Raw genomic sequence first — 18567 nt, forward strand, 5'->3', positions numbered from 1 at the left:
GCAATATGGCTACTTGTAGGTGTTCTGTACACAGAATGTGAACAGAATGCCCCCCAGAAACATAATTTTCTGCTTGTGTGATTGGCTCACTGATTTCCCCAGAACTCTACACTAAGATACAAGTCAGATATCAAGCATTCCCTGCAACAAAAAAAATATTTTTGGTGAGATACTCCCAATAGAAATCACATCTAAAGGGATACAAACCCTGCAATTTTCCTCATTAGAACCATTCAAGTGCAGCAGCTGATTGATAATTATGAAACCCCTCCCATTAGATTCACTTATCACATGGACACAGACAAACACACAGGGATTTTCAGAATAACAAAAGGTAGGAATCTGCAACAAGGTTTGTCAAAATTCTTGCAATGTACATAGATCACCCAGAGGGGAATGTTTTTACTCTTTTAAGGGTTTCATTTCCACCACCTCATTATTATCTGCTGAAAGGGCTCTCATATTCATACATGACCCTTAAGAGGTTATTCATTTATCATCCTTCTTCCTCTCCCTGAAGTGAAGGCTTTCAGGTTTTTGGCTTGGTTCACACTGGTGCGATGCGGGAACCCTGTGGATCCAGTACAGGTTCCCGCATCGCATCGGAATCACACTGTGGTTCACACTGAGATCTGCAAACCGCTGGGGGTGTCAACCCCATATTGGTTTGTAGATCACAGTGTGAACTGTGAAATGGTGCAGGAATCAGATTGCATGGGTGTGAACACCAATGCTATCCGATTCCAGTGCAAACTATAAAAGAGTCCTGCACCATTTTGGTGTGAATGCGATGCAATTTCAGCCATACAGTTTGTATGGCTGAAATTGCATCGCACTGACATCGCATGTGATCTGCACAGCAGTGCAGTGCTAATCACATGTGATGTCTTGCATCGCACTAGTGCGAACCTAGACTTTACGTAAAACTACAAAATTTGATTAGTTTATCTTTTTTTTTTTTTTTTTTGTATATACCTTGTCTATCTAAGCTTTAAAGTCAAGGGTTGGGTATGCTAGGTTTGGTCCTATATTCTAGTAAACATTCCTTCTTGTTGACCAATTTTCATTGTTAGTCCAAGTTATCTTCCCCTGTTAAGGTAGTTTCTTGGTCATTGTTTTCATTATTGGCTGTTTTCCACATTGCTAACTGAGGCCAATCATTCTTCAGTTTCTCCTTACTGGCAATCACCTGTCTTGGTCTGGAGCACTAGGTTGATCCTCAGTGCCATCTCCCTGTTTCATGACAATTATATTTGACTGACGTTGCTTTGTCTATTGTTCTTTCAGGGGTTTATCCCTTTAGATACTCCTTTTTTTTTTTTTTTTTTTTTTTTTAATAGGATCTCTCAGTGGCTATTGCCCACTATAAAGTTGAACTGCTTTTGGATGTCCGAGATGTATAAAGATTACCATATCTTGTGTATGTTGGTAATCCATTCATAAATCTGTGCTCAGTGACTGCCACCACCATTCCTCTTATGCGCTTACCTTCAACTGAGGACCTGCAAATAATCCAGTCTAAATACGCTTCCCCCAGGAGACTAATTCAAGACACGCCACTGATGATGCCACTAATAATGCTCTTCTTTATAACCTCATTTATGGTGGTATATACAACATAGGGATGCCAGGTGTGTGGCCCCTTTAAGACCTCGGACTTCTCCCTTTTTGTGCTCTGCAATTAAGCTCACAATACATAGGGACCCCTCATAGTGTAGCATGTATTGTTCAAAGTTTATTCAAATTAAAATTGCACTTAGATTAAATTTATAAAACAAGCTTCAGGATAAAAGCGGGGCCGTAGCTCCCACGTCACTTCTGGTTTCAACACAAACATGTCACCCAGTTCCGCCCTACGTCATGGGACTTCCTCAGGAGATCGAGGCCGGGCACACTTACACAGCTTTATTGCAGTGACTGTTTACAGTTGCCATGGAAACCTCCAGATCGCTGGTATAAACATAAGACCTTAAATTCTTCATTCCACAATAAAATACTATTAGTGAAAAGCCTACGAATACTTATATAAAAAAAAATAATTAAAACTACATATTGCTAAAATCAATGACAAAGTATATTCCCCTAGGACCCATGCCATCTAGTGGATACAAATCAAAATGCACCTTTCTCTGTTAGTAATCACTAATACATTTACATTGAATTCAATGTTGAGTCCTCTAGGTGTCATAGTACTTAACTCCTATATCCACCTAGACCCTTGTTGACTTAGGGCAGTGATGGCAAATTTTGGCACCCCAGATGTTTTGGAACTAAATTTCCCATGATGTTCAACTACACTGCAGGGTGCATGAGCATCATGCTCCCTTCCAGTGGCTCCTATATTTCTCAAGACCCCAAAATTGTAGTAATGATGGGTCTGTCTTGTGGTGTAATAAAAAATGCTTAGACACTCTGTGGTTTTCAAAAGCCAAATTTTTATAAACCTGGTCATGGATTCTTTTACTTCATTTTATTTTGGTACTCCCTACATATTGGTACCCGCAAGGACATTGGGAGGTTTATACCACTCCTTCAGTATTACACGTTGGTAGATCTGTTATTTCAATTTTTTTCCGCTAGAGGTGGATGTGAACGCTTCATCTCTCTTTTTGGGTTACTCCTAGTATTTTTACATGCATGGCATCTACCACATTTGTTAAAACCCTTTCATCAAAAAGCGTAAAATTAATCTCTTTAGGTGACTCTGTTATATTTTTTACTAGTTTATTGCTAAGATTTGGAGCCTTTTTATATACAAATTGTGGCTTGTCTGGTAGCACCTTTCTTGGGTATCTGACTTCAGGATGGGCCAGTATTTTTTTTACAATGTTTTCAAATTTCCTTTATTGTATATTGTAATCTAGTATTAGGGCCATGGTAACTTTTCGTTCATCATATTTTCTTTTTTTTTGTCCTGGATTAATTTCTTTCTATATTATTCACTTTCTGCACCTGATCTTGTATATACAGTAAAACCTTGGATCGTGAGCATAATTCGTTCCGGAAGCATGCTTGTAATCCAAAGCAGTTGTATATCAAAGCGAATTTCCCCATAAGAAATAATAGAAACTTAAATGATTTGTTCGACAACCATTTATTCATAAGTCCCTCAGTTTATAGTCCATATAAAAAGATTATAGCAATGTGATAGGTTGTGTAACCATAAAATGTCCATCCACAAATGGAAGCCTCCACAAGGGGATTAGAAGCAAAATCCAGCAGGAGCTACAGAGTATAAAAGAGAAGAGCGGCACCTCTAAGTGTAGCAATAGGGCTACATTTAATGAAGGTACAACATTTAACAACATCTAAATAAGCAGGCATCTGGGATAAAGCTGTCTGCAATCGTGACCAGAAAGACTACCCTGCAGTAGAGGGATCTGAAAGTGAGGCTTGAACTGCTCGTGGAGTGCAGCGTGGAAGGGACAATGTCAGTGGGAGTGAGGAGGATGGTCTATGTGGACATCTTTACCCCGGATGCCTACATACTTAGATGTGCCTGTTTTAATCATCAACCACGTAAGTTTCTAAATGTTGTACGTTCATTAAATGTAACTGTATTGCTACACTTAGAAGTGCCTCTCTTCTCTTTTATACTCATTTGTGACAAGACGCTACTTGTATATCAAGACATTGCTTGTAACCTCCTACCATGGCAGCTTTAAAAGTCTTTTTTTTTGCAGGAAACGCACTTTTGCACTGACTCGGTCCCCTGCCTCCCTACACATTTGTACACATTGTGGTACTTCAGCAATTCCCCTCGCCCTAAGTCAGGGGGCATTGCCATAGCAGCCCACAAACACTGTCCCTTTGTGATGACGGACCAATTGCTTGACCCAGAGGGCCGATTTGTGTTTGTAAGGGGACCATTTACGGTCATAAATTTACTTTTGCAGCTGTTTACGCCCCGAATAGTGGACAACTTACCTTTCTAGACTCGGCCTTGGAATCCCTGTCTACCTTCCGGGAGGGCCGGCTCATCCTTGGGGGGGGATTTTAATGTTTGCCCTGATCCACTCATAGACACATCCTCGGGCCGCTCAACTCACTCATTTGCCTTCCTGAAGCATTTTAGGAAGTCCCTGCGGACGCACCATTTGGTCGACTGCTGGAGACTACGGCACCCTACGGACAGGGACTACGTTATTTTTCGGCCACTCACAATGTCTATACTTGTATAGATCTTTTGATGATGGACCAATACTCCCTTGACTCCCTAGCCGGCACCTCAATTGGCTCCATCACCATTTCAGATCATGCGCCGGTCTCCCTCTCCCTGCGTCCCCTGTCTATGGAGGCACGGACATGGAGCTGACGTTTAAACTATAGCATTTTGGAAGTGTCGGACACCATCTCTCCTCTCTATATTTTGCAGAGAATAAACCAGGTGAAGTAAGCATGGGTTCCTATGGGAAGGTCATAAAGCAGTGGTTCGGGGAGAGCTGATATCCCAAGGGGTGAGACTGAAAAAAGCCAGGGAAGGAGAATTACAGACCCTCTTAGCTGAAATACATACGGCGGAAGTTACTCATAAAAAGCAGGTCACTCCCGCAATGGCGTCGGAACTACATTCCCTTCGACAGGAACTAGCTACACTTTTAGACACCAAAATTAAGGCACGTTTGTGCCACTTAGCGCATAAGTTCTACGAATTTGGTAACAAATGTGGGAGGCTGCTGGCAAGAGCCCTCAAACGCCAACGTGTCACAGGACATGTGCATAAACTCACTTCCACAAAGGGTGAATCAGTGGTCCACTCCTCGAAAATAGCTAACATGTTTAGGGAATACTATGCTCAGCTGTACCACCTCCCTGATACCTTGCCTGGATCTTCGGAACCCCAACGGGTTGACCGTACTCTCCAATATCTTACAGAGGCCCAATTCCCACAGCTGGAAACCTCAGTTGGTGTGCAGCTGGACGCTTCCATTTCCGTGTCGGATATTCTGGCTGTAGTAAAAGACCTCCTTAATGGGAAAAGCCCCTGCCCAGATAGTTACACTAATGCATTTTATAAGAAATATTCTGAGGTGCTTTCCAGCCCTATGTGTACCTACTTCACAGCCTTGGCCTCCGGTACGGCAATGCCCTCTGAGGCGCTCATGGAGCACATCACAGTACTCCCAAAAGAGTGGAAAGACTATACCTTAACCGGAAACTATAGGCCTATATCGCTTTTAAACACCGACATTAAGATTTTGGCCAAAATATTGGCCAACAGACTTTAGTCGATCCTCCCGACGGTGATTCATCCTGATCAGACGGGATTTATTATGGGCAGAGAGGCTAGAGACAATTCTAATAGGGCACTCCAATTGATACACTGGGTTGAATCTGAGGTGCCGACACACCCCTGTCTCTTTCTTTCCACTGATGTTGAGAAGGCATTTGACAGGGTGGACTGGACTTACATGCGAACGGTTCTGACCAGGCTTAGACTGGGCCCCAACATGTTGACCTGGATATCCTCCCTGTACAGCTCTCCGACAGCCAGAGTAAAGGTGATGGACTATTGTCAGACACCTTCCCGATCAGTAATGGGACACGCCAGGGATGCCCACTGTCCCCTCTCATCTTTGCTCTAACCCTCGAACCACTGCTTAATAGAATTCGCCTTAATAATGATATCAAAGGCTTTAAAGTGGGTCAGATGGAACACAAGCTCTCTGCTTATGCGGACGATGTTTTGTTCTATGTCTCCGATCCCCTGATATCGTTGCCTAACATTATGGCAGAGTTGAAAGAATTTAACTTACTGTTCAATTTTAAAATAAATTACAACAAGTCAGAGATCCTGTCACTGAATATCCCCTCAGGGCTGTGTACACAGCTGCAATCTGCCTTTTCATTCACTTGGTGCCCAGCCTCCCTGAAGTACTTAGGGGTATATTTACCCGCGAGATGCTCCCTGCTGTACCAGTATAACTATGCACCTTTACTCTCCACTATTAGATTGGACTTGAAAAGATGGGACAAGGCTGCATTTTCTTGGATGGGCCGAGTCGGTGTTCTTAAAATGAATGTGCTACCTCATATACTGTTTTTCCTGCAGATGGTGCCAATCTCATTAACCAGGACTTTCTTCTCAACCCTCAATAGCGTGTTTATACGGTATATATGGAATGGGAAATGCCCCCGGCTAGCTCTCCACACATTACAGCGCCCCAAGATGAGGGGCGGTATGGGGGTATATTTACCCGCGAGATGCTCCCTGCTGTACCAGTATAACTATGCACCTTTACTCTCCACTATTAGATTGGACTTGAAAAGATGGGACAAGGCTGCATTTTCTTGGATGGGCTGAGTCAGTGTTCTTAAAATGAATGTGCTACCTCATATACTGTTTTTCCTGCAGATGGTGCCAATCTCATTAACCAGGACTTTCTTCTCAACCCTCAATAGCGTGTTTATACGGTATATATGGAATGGGAAATGCCCCCGGCTAGCTCTCCACACATTACAGCGCCCCAAGATGAGGGGCGGTATGGGGGTCCCTGTAATCCACAGATACTATGAGGCTATAGCTCTACAGCGCATTCTGGACTGGTACCATGGTGTCCCTTACAAACTCTGGGTACCCCTGGACAAATTCTTGGCGGGACGTAACCTTTCCCATGCCCCCTGGGTTCCCCAGGTACATAGGGGTCTCTCGGTGCTGGTCTCTCCACTGGCCACCCACGCTCTAGCGACCTGGGATGCCCTAAACAAAGAGGGGAGGCTCGCACAACCGACTTCCCCTTTGGCACCCTTAAGTGGCTTCCCATAGTTTACTCCAGGGGAACACCCTTCCTTTTTTCGGACCTGGGCGGCTGATGGAGAGTCCAGATGTGGCAGATTTTTCCAAGACCAAGGCCTACTGCCACTGGCCACACTGAGGGAACAGTATGGCCCCTTCTTAATGGATGAGTGGCGCTATAGACAGCTCCAGCACTTTATTATTAGCCTACCCCAGGGAGCCATTTGAAAGATTATGTATGTCGACATCAGCTATCCCTCCATGCTATTTCAATATTGTATGACTTATTGCAAGCCTTGTATACTGAGGGGAAGCCGGGGTTCATTAGGGAGTGGGAGAGGGACCTTCAGCACGTCTTTACCGAGCCTCAACTGGACCATATGTACAGACTTACACATTCAAGCACAGTAGATAGGAAAATGCAGGAGAATAGTTATAAGGTTATGACCAGGTGGTACAGAGTACCCTCCAAGCTCTCCAAAATATACCCTTCCCTGTCAGATGCATGCTGGAAGGAATGTGGCCTTAGAGGCTCATTCCTTCACATCTGGTGGGAATGCCCCAAGCTACGACCCTTCTGGCTAGATATCCATGCTCAGATCAAGATTATTCTAGACTTGGAGCTCCCAGATTCCCCATTGGAATCTCTACTGCACTTCCCCACTACTCCTCTCGGCCAATACCGAAAATCTATATTGCCCCATCTGTTGAATGCAGCCCGGCGACTAATCCCAATGGAAGACACCCCGAGTACCTACTCGCACTGAATGGATGACCTTAGTCAACAGAATTATGGCCGCAGAGGAGTGGATGGCACGGTATAAAGATAAATATGAGAAGTTCTCTACCATGTGGGCCGTTTGGCTGAACTATGCAGGTACGGATGGGAGGGTTGCCCCAGGCCCTCACTGACAGCGGCCCCCTCTGTTTGATGGGCTCGGGTCGGGGGGAGCCTGGGGCACTAGGGATCTGAGATGCGGGGGAGACCGAACCTTGGAGAGCTGCCACAGTTTATGTCAGCTCAATATACCAGCAAGTGTTTTTGTTTTTGTTTGTAATTTATTTACTTTACTCTATTTCTTTTGTATGTATGGGCCTGATACCTAGAAGTGCGGTCTGATTCTTGTCTCTGATCGGAGGCTTACACCCTCTGCGGAACTATACCAGACAGGGATGATAGGGGAAACCCATTGCTGTTTGAATTCATATCGTGATTGTGATGTGTTGATAATCTGTCCCCTAGGATGATCCTCAAACTGTATACTTCCCTGAGTAATTTCCTTGATGACTAATAGCACCCAGTGAGAAGCCCCTAATGTCGTACATTGTCTTTTCAATCTGTGTGTTTTGTTAAAATGTATACTTGTCTGTTTGAAAAATTTTCAAAATAAAGATTACATAAAAAAAAAGACATCACTTGTATATCAAGTCAGAATTTATAAAAAAAATCTTGATTGTCTTGCAAAACGCTCTTAAACCAAGGTTTTACTGTAAATTCTGGATGGACCCTCTGCACACTGCTACACCATTCCCAGCAAACTAAGCAATGAAAAACAGGGATATTTAGTTCACATATATTGCATTACACGTTTAAGCTGACCAACTGCATCAAAGTAATCCCTCTTCTTGCAATATATGTGAACTAAAAATCCCTGTTTTTCATTTCATAGTTTGCTGTTAAGGGTGTAGCGGTGTGCAGAGGGTCCATCTAGAATTTTTAGTGTTACTTTTTGGTCACACCCCTTTCGCACGTGATAGTTCAAATACATGTACAAGCTATTGGGATTTGAGTACAGGTATATCTTTTCCCTGATCTTGAATATATCCACTTTTAGATCCTTTTTGTAAAAATTTCCTTTTTTGAATCTTCCACTTGTTCTATAAAGTCCTCTTCCTCGGGCAGTTTCTCTTTAACCTCATAAGCTGTGCCTTGGGTAGATTTAGCAACCAAGGATTGTGGTAACAGCTGTCCTGTGTCATATAGCTATTACGGTCAGTTTTCTTAAAGTAGGTCTTTGTTATCATACTTTCTCTCTCCAATATTACCCTTAGGTCTAAAAAGTGGATTTCTTGCTCACTTATTGTCCATGTGAGCTTTTGATTCTTTGCCCCTGCCCTTCAGCCTCTACTCTTGTGGGGCTTCTTCTTATTCCTTCCCTTCTCCCATACACTTTTTGTGATAGGTGGTGGTCTCTTCTACATAAAAAAGGCTCCAGTGATCTGTCTCTGACATATTCTTGTCTTAGAGGCTCATACCAATTGTATGTAGGGATAGGACTATTATACTCCAACTGCCTTCCATGGTACGGTCTATTTATATTCTCCCAGTGAGGTATTCTACCACTCCACTGGTTTCTGATATTTGGTTTCCTTGCATTCCAGTTTACATTTCCATAGCCCCCATTCCTTCTTGGTGTTCTTATTACTTCATTCTTATCATTTTTATTCCATCCTCCTCTTTGGGCTGGAGATCCTTGGTTGAAGCCATGATCCCTATAGGTTCTCAACCTTGGTTCCTCTGGCTTCACTGTGTTCTGTATTTTAACCTCCTTTCAGGCATAGCATCAACCAATGCTGGATCAATTTCTTGTATCTTGGTTTGCTATTTGAAGACTTGATTGTTCTTATAGTCCTCTTTGTCCCTTTGGTACATTTGTAGTTCCAATTTACGCATCTTTCTTTGTTTTCTTTGTAGCCTCCCTGGGGGTTTTCCCGAGTGTGGCTCGGGGTTAAAAATCAGGACCATTAGCGGTAACCCTGAGCCACACTCGGGATTCCATTGCAGGATCCTGGTGTCCCTTTACTTACCTTGTCCCCGGGATCCTGCGATGTCTGCGGGCTCTGTCTCCTCCGAAGCCTCTCCTTGCCAGGCTCCGTTCCCTGCGAGCGGCGCGACGCACGGGGGCGGAGCCTGGCGGCAAATTAAAAAAAAGTCAAAATCATAACACAGTACTGTAATCTTACAGATTACAGTACTGTATGAAATGATTTCACATCCCTTTTGTCCCCAGTGCTTTGGCCCATGCCCTGCAAGCAGTTTTATGTGATATATACTGTTCTTTCTGCCTGGAAACTGGAGATTGTCCATAGCAACCAAAAAGTGTCCCTTTTCGTCAAAAGTGGCTTTAGACCATCTAGAAAACAGCGATAGTAAATTAGAACACTTGCAGAATTGAGCGATAGTGAATCGTGGGGAAATTTATTTTATTACTATTTATTTTTATTTTTTTTTATTATTTATTTTTATTTATTATATTATAATTTATGTTTTTGTGTTTCAAACTTTATCATACCCGGGATATCTACTAGACTCTTGTTTGGACAGATTTAAGTGGTGTTATTGTTAAGAATTACAGACCTACAATATAAAACGCCAAATTTCCATGCAAAATAATTGTACCGCTTTCAGCACCTAAAATCCGAAATAATCATACCGCCAGGGAGGTTAATAGGAACTTAACAACCTTACACCCTTTTTCATGAAAAAAACTTGAATTGTTCCTCCGTAGATCTACCAATCCATCATATATGGGTACATCCCATCTAAGTCTTCTTGGGACCTAGTTCTCCTTCACATATCTCTCATAAGTTATAAAATAGCACCATGTATTTACCTTTTTCTTCATTCTATTCCCATAGCTTGTGGAACATACTATCTAAATCCCCTATTTTTTTTTTTTTTTTTTTTTTTTTTTTTTTTTTTTTTTTAGCATCTATGGTATTTAAATACTTCCTCTAGATTAACTTCTCACTGTTCAAGGAAGTGATTTATATCAAAATGGTTACAGCGCTGCCCCTTTATTTCAATGTGTTAAGTTAAAATTATATCTCTCATCAATTATTAAATCCAAAAAAAATGTAAAAAATTAAACCCCACTGGTAGCTTATATGTATATACAATGTTCATCTAAAGATGGATTTTCTGCTGCTACTAAGGGATAAACCTCAAACTACTGAAAACAATACTCACAGTGCTACCCCTTTAAGTTTTTATGTCTAGCTTATATCTATTCATGTGTTATCACAATACTGCTTTAAATACTGCATCCAATAATATTACTTCTTCAAATATGCATATACAGTATCTTGAAAAGTGTTCATCCCCCTTCAAATTTTCCACATTTTGTCATGTTACAATCAAAAACGTAAACCTATTTTATTGGTATTTTTTTGCAATAGACCAACGCAAAGTGGCACATGATTGTGAAGTGGAAGGAAAAAGGAGAAATGGTTTTCAAAATGTTATACAAATAAATATGTGAAAAGTGTGGCGCGCATTTGAATGTAGCCCCCCTGAGTCAATACTTTGTAGAACTACCTTTCGCTGCAATTACAGATGCAAGTCTTTTTTGGTATGTCTCTACCAGCTTTGCACATCTAGAGAGTGACATTTTTGCCTGTTCTTCTTTGCAAAATAGCTCAAGCTCTGTAAGATTGGATGGAGGGCGTCTGTGAACAACAATTTTCAAGTGGCACAGATTCTCAATTGGACTTAGGTCTGAACTGACTGGGCCATTCTAACACATGACTATGCTTTGATCTAAACCATTCCTTTGTAGCTCTGCCTGTATGTTTAGGGTCGTTATCCTGCTGGAAGGTGAACCTCCGCCCCAGTCTCAAGTCTTTTGCAGACTCAAACAGGTTTTCTTCTAAGATTGCCCTGTATTTGGCTCCATCCATCTTCCCATCAACTCTGACCAGCTGTTCCTGTCCCTGATGAAGAAACTCATCCCCACAACCTGATGCTGCCACCACCATGTTTCACAGTGGAGATAGTGTGTTCAGGGTGATGTGCAGTGTTAGTTTTCTGCCACACAAAGCATTTTTGCTTTTAGGCTAAAAAGTTCAATGTTGGTCTCATCTTACCAGAGCACCTTCTTCCACATGTTTGCTGTGTCCCCCACATGGCTTCTCGCAAACTGCAAATGGGACTTCTTATGGCTTTCTTTCAACAATGGCCAATGGCAATTGTCACTCTTCCATAAAAGCTAGATGTGTGGAGTGCACGACTAACGACTAATAGTTGTCCCGTAGACAGATTCTCCCACCTGAGCTGTGAATTTCTGCAGCTCCTCCAGAGTTACCATGGGCCTCTTGACTGCTGCTCTGATTAAGTGCCGGTTCACACTTGTGCGATGCCAAACATCGCACAGACATCGCATGTAATTCGCAGCGCACTGCCGTTCACATTACATGCGATGTCTGTGTGGTGCGATATCAGCCATAGAGATAGTATGGCTGATATCGCAGCGCATTCGATGCAAACACGCACAGGACTCTTTTTTTTTTTTTTTTTTCTGTTCGGACCAGAATCGGATTGTGTGTTCACACATATGCGATCCGATTCATGTCCAAACTGTCAGTTCGCAGTGCGATATGCAAGTTGAACTGGGGGTGTCGTTAACAATGTATGGACACTCCCCAGCGATTCGCATATGGCAGTGTGAACTGACATGCGAATTGGTGCGATGCGGGAACACGCAGTGGATTCGCAGTGTTCTCGCATCGCACCAGTGTGAACCGGCACTAATGCTCTCTTTGCCTGTCAATTTAGGTGGACGGCCATGTCTTGGTAGGTTTGCAGTTGTGCCATACTCTTTCCATTTCCAGGATGATGGCTTGAACAGTGCTCCATGAGATGTTCAAAGCTTAGGATATTTTTTTATAATCTAACCCTGCTTTAAACTTCTCTACAACTTTATCCTTGAGCTGTCTGGAGTGTTCCCTGGTTATCATGATACTGTTTGTTCACTAAGGTTCTCTAACAATCCTCTGAGGGCTTCACAGAACAGCTGTATTTATACTGAGATTAAATTACACACAGGTGGACTCTATTTACTAATTAGATGACTTTTGAAGGCAATTGGTTCCACTAGATTTTAGTTAGGGGTATCCGAATAAAGGGTGCTGAATACAAATGCACGCCACAATTTAAACATATTTATTTGTAGAAAATGTTGAAAACTATTTATAATTTTCCTTCCACTTCACAATTATGTGCCACTATGTGTTGATCTATCACATAAAATCCCAATAAAATACATTTACATTTTTGGTTGCAACATGACAAAATGTGGAAAATGTCAAGGGGTGTGAATACTTTTTCAAGGCACTATATCATATAGATGTAGTGACCTATATAATCCACAGTATTATCAGGCAGTTCTTGTAGTCCTTCCAATGCTGATTTATTGAAACTTTGATTGTTGTGGAAATGCACATGCATGTTTGCAGCCACTATATTTTATTATTTTTTTCATTTTATTTGTGTAATGTATCACTATATATATTTTATATTTTGATTTGTTACATATCCCTTTCTTGAAGTCCATTAAGGGATGCAGGTTTCTAGCCTCCTGCAGTATAACCTAATTTTCGAAGAATTACTATATTCCTTTGTTTCAAAAAGTTTTTAAAGAAAGTACAAAAAAATCTTATTTTTCTTGTTGTCTGTATCCCCATCAGAAAGACATCCTATCCCTATGATTGTCACACCCTGTCATTTAAAATATAAAGACACCTCCATAAAAACCTGTATGATATTCCAATCTTCTTGTTCTCTGCACAAAACAAAATACAAATTTTTTTTATAGAGCTGGGCTTTAATTGTGCAGCATGATAGATACAATTGCATACACATATGGTAACACATTTACATAATCTGCAAATTTAGTTTTTGCACGCTCAGAGAAGTACTCAGCTTATTGTATTGGGTGGGCCACTTGTGTGCCCTATGCCGTGTACACGTGGGCGGACTTTTCCGCATCAAAGGTCCGACGGTCTTTCCGACGGGCTTCCGACAGACTTTCGAACGAATGGACTTGCCTACACACGATCACACCAAAGTCAGACGAATTTGTACGTGATGACATACGGTCGGACTAAAATAAGGAAGTTGATAGCCAGTAGCCAATAGCTGCACTAGCGTTGGTTTTCGTCTGTCAAACTAGCATACAGACGAGCGGATTTTTCGACCGGACTCGAGTCCGTCTGAAAGATTTGAAACCTATCCCAAATCTAAAGTCCATCTGATTTTGGACCGAAAAAGTCCACTGCAGGTCCGATGAAGCCCACACACGGTCGGATTGTCCGACGGATTTGTCCCGTCGGACCAGTCGGGTCGAAAAGTCTGCCCGTGTGTACACGGCATAACACTAATGCCCTGTACACATGATAGGATTTTCCGATGGAAAATGTGTGATAGGACCTTGTTGTCGGAAATTCCGACCGTGTGTAGGCTCATTCACACATTTTCCATAGGAATTTCCGACACACAAAGTTTGAGAGCAGGATATAAAATTTTCTGACAACAAAATCCGCTTTCGGAAATTCCGATCGCGTGTACACAAATCCGACGCACAAAGTGCCACGCATGCTCAGAATAAATTAAGAGACGAAAGCTATTGGCTACTGCCTTGTTTATAGTCCCGATGTACGTGTTTTAAGTCACCACGTTCAGAACGATCGGATTTTCCGACAACTTTGTGTGACCGTGTGTATGCAAGACAAGTTTGAGCCAACGTCCGTCGGAAAAAATCCATGGATTTTGTTGTCGGAATGTCCGATCAATGTCCGACCGTGTGTACGGGGCATAACAGTTTCATGCAAAGCTTTAGTCCTTTCACGTGCAAATATTTATCCATATATCTTGCGGTTTGTTAGACATATACAAAAGAAACATATATTACTTTCCATTTGGATAGAAAATTGGAGGATGATACATTTCCCTAAATGTACTTTTGTACATTCAGCTAGAGCAAATATTTTCTTATTATATTTAAGACTTTAAAGATGTAGGAGGCGATTGGACCTTGCTAATCCAATGTTTTTTCCATAAACTTGATCCTTTGTTACTATGAGCATGTTAACTGTGTAATATGTGACAAATATTGATGATATTGCTGTTTCTGCCATAGGTAGACCATGCTATTGCCTTATGTTCTGAAATGCATGATATTAAATCAGCCATACATGAATGCAAGAAAAAGCTGGAGGGCATTGGTGAAGACTACCAAATTCAGGTATTGTTCTTTCTAAAATAAAGGTTTATGTAACTAAAATGTAAATAGTTTTTTTTTCAAAATTGGTCTATTAGCAGAGAAGACTCTGAATCTATATTGCATGTATAACCAAGGCAAGCATGCGCTAGATTTTTTTCTTATTACTTTTGAGCAAAGTTCTCCCTGGCAGAAGAAAGTGTGCAAATAGAGTGCATAGAGACCCTGTACAAAATGGTGTACCACTTTAAATTCAGAATGATGTTGCATACAGTACTATTAAACATATAGCACTTTAAAATTATATCAGCATAACAGCAAATGACACTATTTGTGTAGCCTTCACTTCATTCACATGTATTTCATATTTTGTGGCAGTATTTGAAGACAATAAATATATATAAAAGAACTGTTGCGCCTCCCTATATTTGTGAATAATAAACCTCAAAAAACAAAATTGTATCACATATAAAGTGCATATAAAACAGATTTTACTCTTTATTTAGTATTTGAAGACAACCACTTACAAATGAACTTTTGTAATAATTTGATTGTTCACTATTGAATGGTTATAATAGTGCAGCCTTACCTCGCACAGATTATTTAAAGTGTATGTCAAGCTAAAAACTTTCTCTCTAGTTTCGGATATAGTGGGAAACGATTAGAGCTTTTACTGCTATCTGGCTCTCTGTTAGGCCTCTTTCACGCAGGAGTAAAAAACATCGCATTTTTTACTGATTTGAAATGAGATGCATTGTCTATGGAACACACAGCTGAATAAAGATCAGTAATACAGCGTTGAGTATAGAGCAATAAAACAAAAATGAAAAATTTTACATTTGAGTGGGGTAATTTACTTGCCTATTTACTCGTCTATAAGCATGTTTATGCGATTATAATTGAGTACATTACAACACTGGCAATGCTTACGCACCTTTACTTAACATTACTCAGGTCTTTACACAGTTTTTTCACTCGCAGACTTTCTATCAGTGCTGTTTCTTGGCCTAGGCCAACAAGGCCCAAGCCTAGGGTGGCACTTTGCGGGGGTGGCAAAAAACCACCCCCCTGCATGCAAAAAAAGCCCCCCATCCCGTTTTTTCCAAGTCCCGGTTACTGCGGCCGCCTCCCGCACAAATACAGCCCTGGCAGCCAGCTTGCTGTAGCACGGCACTTGTAAATATTGTGCTCAGCGTACTTGGCCATCGGGGAGGGGGTGGGGTGGCAGAATCAAGTACTGGCAGTGGCACCCCCATAAGCAGCCGGTGATTGGCCAGGCTGACTGCTCATTGCTGCTCATTGCTCCGCCCACTCTCCTCCGCATGGTTTACTTCACGGAATCTTCTCCCCATGAGGGGAGATGGGAGGAGAGGGAGAGAGAGAGAACCATGAGGGGAATCCCCAGCCAGTGGCCAGGACAGAAGGTTACCATTACTATTGTGCATGTGTCAAGTGCTCAATATTGAAGTTATATACTTATGGGCACTGATATGGGTGGCACTGATATGGGCAGCACTGATAGGGGCGGCACTGATAGGGGCTGCACTGATAGGGGCACTGATATGGGCTGCACTTATGAGCTGCACTATTAGGCTGCGCTTGTTTCCCCTGATAAAGCCACACTGATGGGCACTGTTGAGGCTGCTCTGATGGGCACTGATGAGGCTGCTCTGATGGGCACTAATAGGCTGCTCTGATTGCTCCAGATGAGGTCGCACTGATGGCCACTGATAGGCGGCACTGATAGGCTGCACCGGTTGCCCCTGATGAGGCTGTACTGATGGGCACTAATAGGCTGCTTTGATAGCCATTGACGAGGCCACTTGGTACCCACTTTTAAAGAAGAGGTGGAGCTCTAAAAGGAAAAGGTGGCGCCTAAATAGGAAGGGGTGTGGTTTATAGATAGGGCAGGTCTTAAACTTAAAGGGGTGTGGCCTTGACAGGAAGGGGTGGCCCATATTTTAATTAGGGGTGCATGAGTTTAGTTAGGCCTAGGGCAGCACAAAATCTAAATACACCACTGCTTTCTATCAACAGGTTTCTGAGTAAACGTCAGTAAATTATTATGCCTGTGTGCAACTGGCCTTAGAGGTTTACCTCTCTGTTGCAAAATCTGCAACAGGAACACAGACAGGAAAAAAAATCTATAAATCGAAAACTAAGGATTTATCCTTCACCAAGATGTGATGTATATAAAACCATATAATAAATACAAATAGGCTTACTAGAAATGGTGACCTTTTGTAATAAAGATGTAGAAATGTATATGTAAAGGATTATTGATTACTAAGATCAAACAAAAACATGCATCAAGTACAAATATGATCATCAGCTAAAATATTCAGATGACGCATACAAATAAAAAAATGTATCAAATCTTGGATATGGCCAGTTCAGTTGATGTATCAAAATATAGACCAACTCTAATTGAAACAACATTCAAAAACGTACAGTATATAGAAAATTAATTCTTGTGGGTCCAGTCTAGGCCAATATGGGCCTAGACTATATTGTACGGTTCCAGAAATTAAAAAAAAAATTAAATTAAATTTTATATATATATATAATACAGATATACAGTTGTGCTCATAAATTTACATACCATGGCAGAATTTATGATTTCTTGGCTGATTTTCAGAGAATATGAATAACACAAAAACTTTTCTTGCACTCATGGTTAGTGTTTGGCTGAAGCCATTTATTATCAATCAACTGTGTTTACCCTTTTTAAATCATAATGCCAACAGAAACTAGCCAAATGATTCTGATCAAAAGTTTACATACCCTGGTGATTTTGGCCTGATAACATGCACACAAGTTGACACAAAGAGGTTTGCATGACTATTAAAGGTAACCATCCTCACCTGTGATCTGTTTGCTTGTAATTAGTGTGTGTGTGTATAAAAGGTCAATGAGTTTCTGGACTCTTGACAGACCCTTCCATCTTTCATTCAGTGCTGCACTGACATTTCTGGATTCTGAGTCTTGGGGAAAGCAAAATAATTGTCAAAGGATCTGCATGAAAAGGTAGTTGAACTGTATAAAACAGTAAAGGGATATAAAAAGATATCCAAGGAATTGAGAATGCCAATCAGCAGTGTTTCAACTCTAATAAAGAAGTGGAAAATGAGGGTTTCTGTTGAAACTAAACCACGGTCAGGTAGACCAACTAAAATTTCAGCCACAACTGCCAGGAAAATTGTTTGGGATGCAAAGAAAAACCCACAAATAACTTCAGGTGAAATACAGGACTCTAAAAACATGTGGCATGGCTGTTTCAAAATGCACAATAAGAAGGCACTTGAAGAAAGATGGGCTGCATGGTTTAGTCGCCAGAAAAAAGGAACTACTACGCAAATGCCACAAAGTATCCTGCTTATAATACGCCAAACAGCACAGAGACAAGCCTCAAACCTTCTGACACAAAGTCATTTGGAGTGATGAGACCAAAATTTAGCTTTTTGGCCACACCCATAAACGCTACATTTGGAGAGGAGTCAACAAGGCCCATGATAATGGTACAGCCTACTGTGAAACAAGGAGGTGGATAGCTGATGTTTTGGGAATTTGTGAGCTACAAAGGCACAGGAAATTTGGTCAAAATTGATGGCAAGATGAATGCAGTATGTTATCAAAAACTACCGGAGGAACATTTGCATTCATCAGCCAGGAAGCTGCGCATGGGACGTACTTGGACATTCCATGACAATGATCCAAAACACAAGGCCAAGTCGACCTGTCATTGGCTACAGCAGAATAAAGTGAAGGTTCTGGAGTGGCCATCTCAGTCTCCTGACCTCAATATCATTGAGCCACTCTGGGGAGATCTCAAAC

The 18567-nt window shown here is 41.6% G+C and overlaps 1 protein-coding gene across 2 annotated transcripts in view; it reads left to right on the forward strand.

Moving 5' to 3' along the window:
* Positions 1 to 18567, forward strand: part of PALD1 (phosphatase domain containing paladin 1) — a 450641-nt gene that overhangs the window by 232340 nt on the left and 199734 nt on the right. For both annotated transcript variants that reach the window (XM_073596575.1, XM_073596576.1), the window contains one exon: positions 14653 to 14757. In XM_073596575.1, coding sequence (XP_073452676.1) covers positions 14653 to 14757 — 105 coding nt within the window. The remainder of the gene's footprint in view (positions 1 to 14652; positions 14758 to 18567) is intronic.

This window comes from Aquarana catesbeiana, linkage group LG08 (assembly GCF_042186555.1).
Source record: "Aquarana catesbeiana isolate 2022-GZ linkage group LG08, ASM4218655v1, whole genome shotgun sequence".
In the NCBI taxonomy this organism is placed as follows: domain Eukaryota; kingdom Metazoa; phylum Chordata; class Amphibia; order Anura; family Ranidae; genus Aquarana; species Aquarana catesbeiana.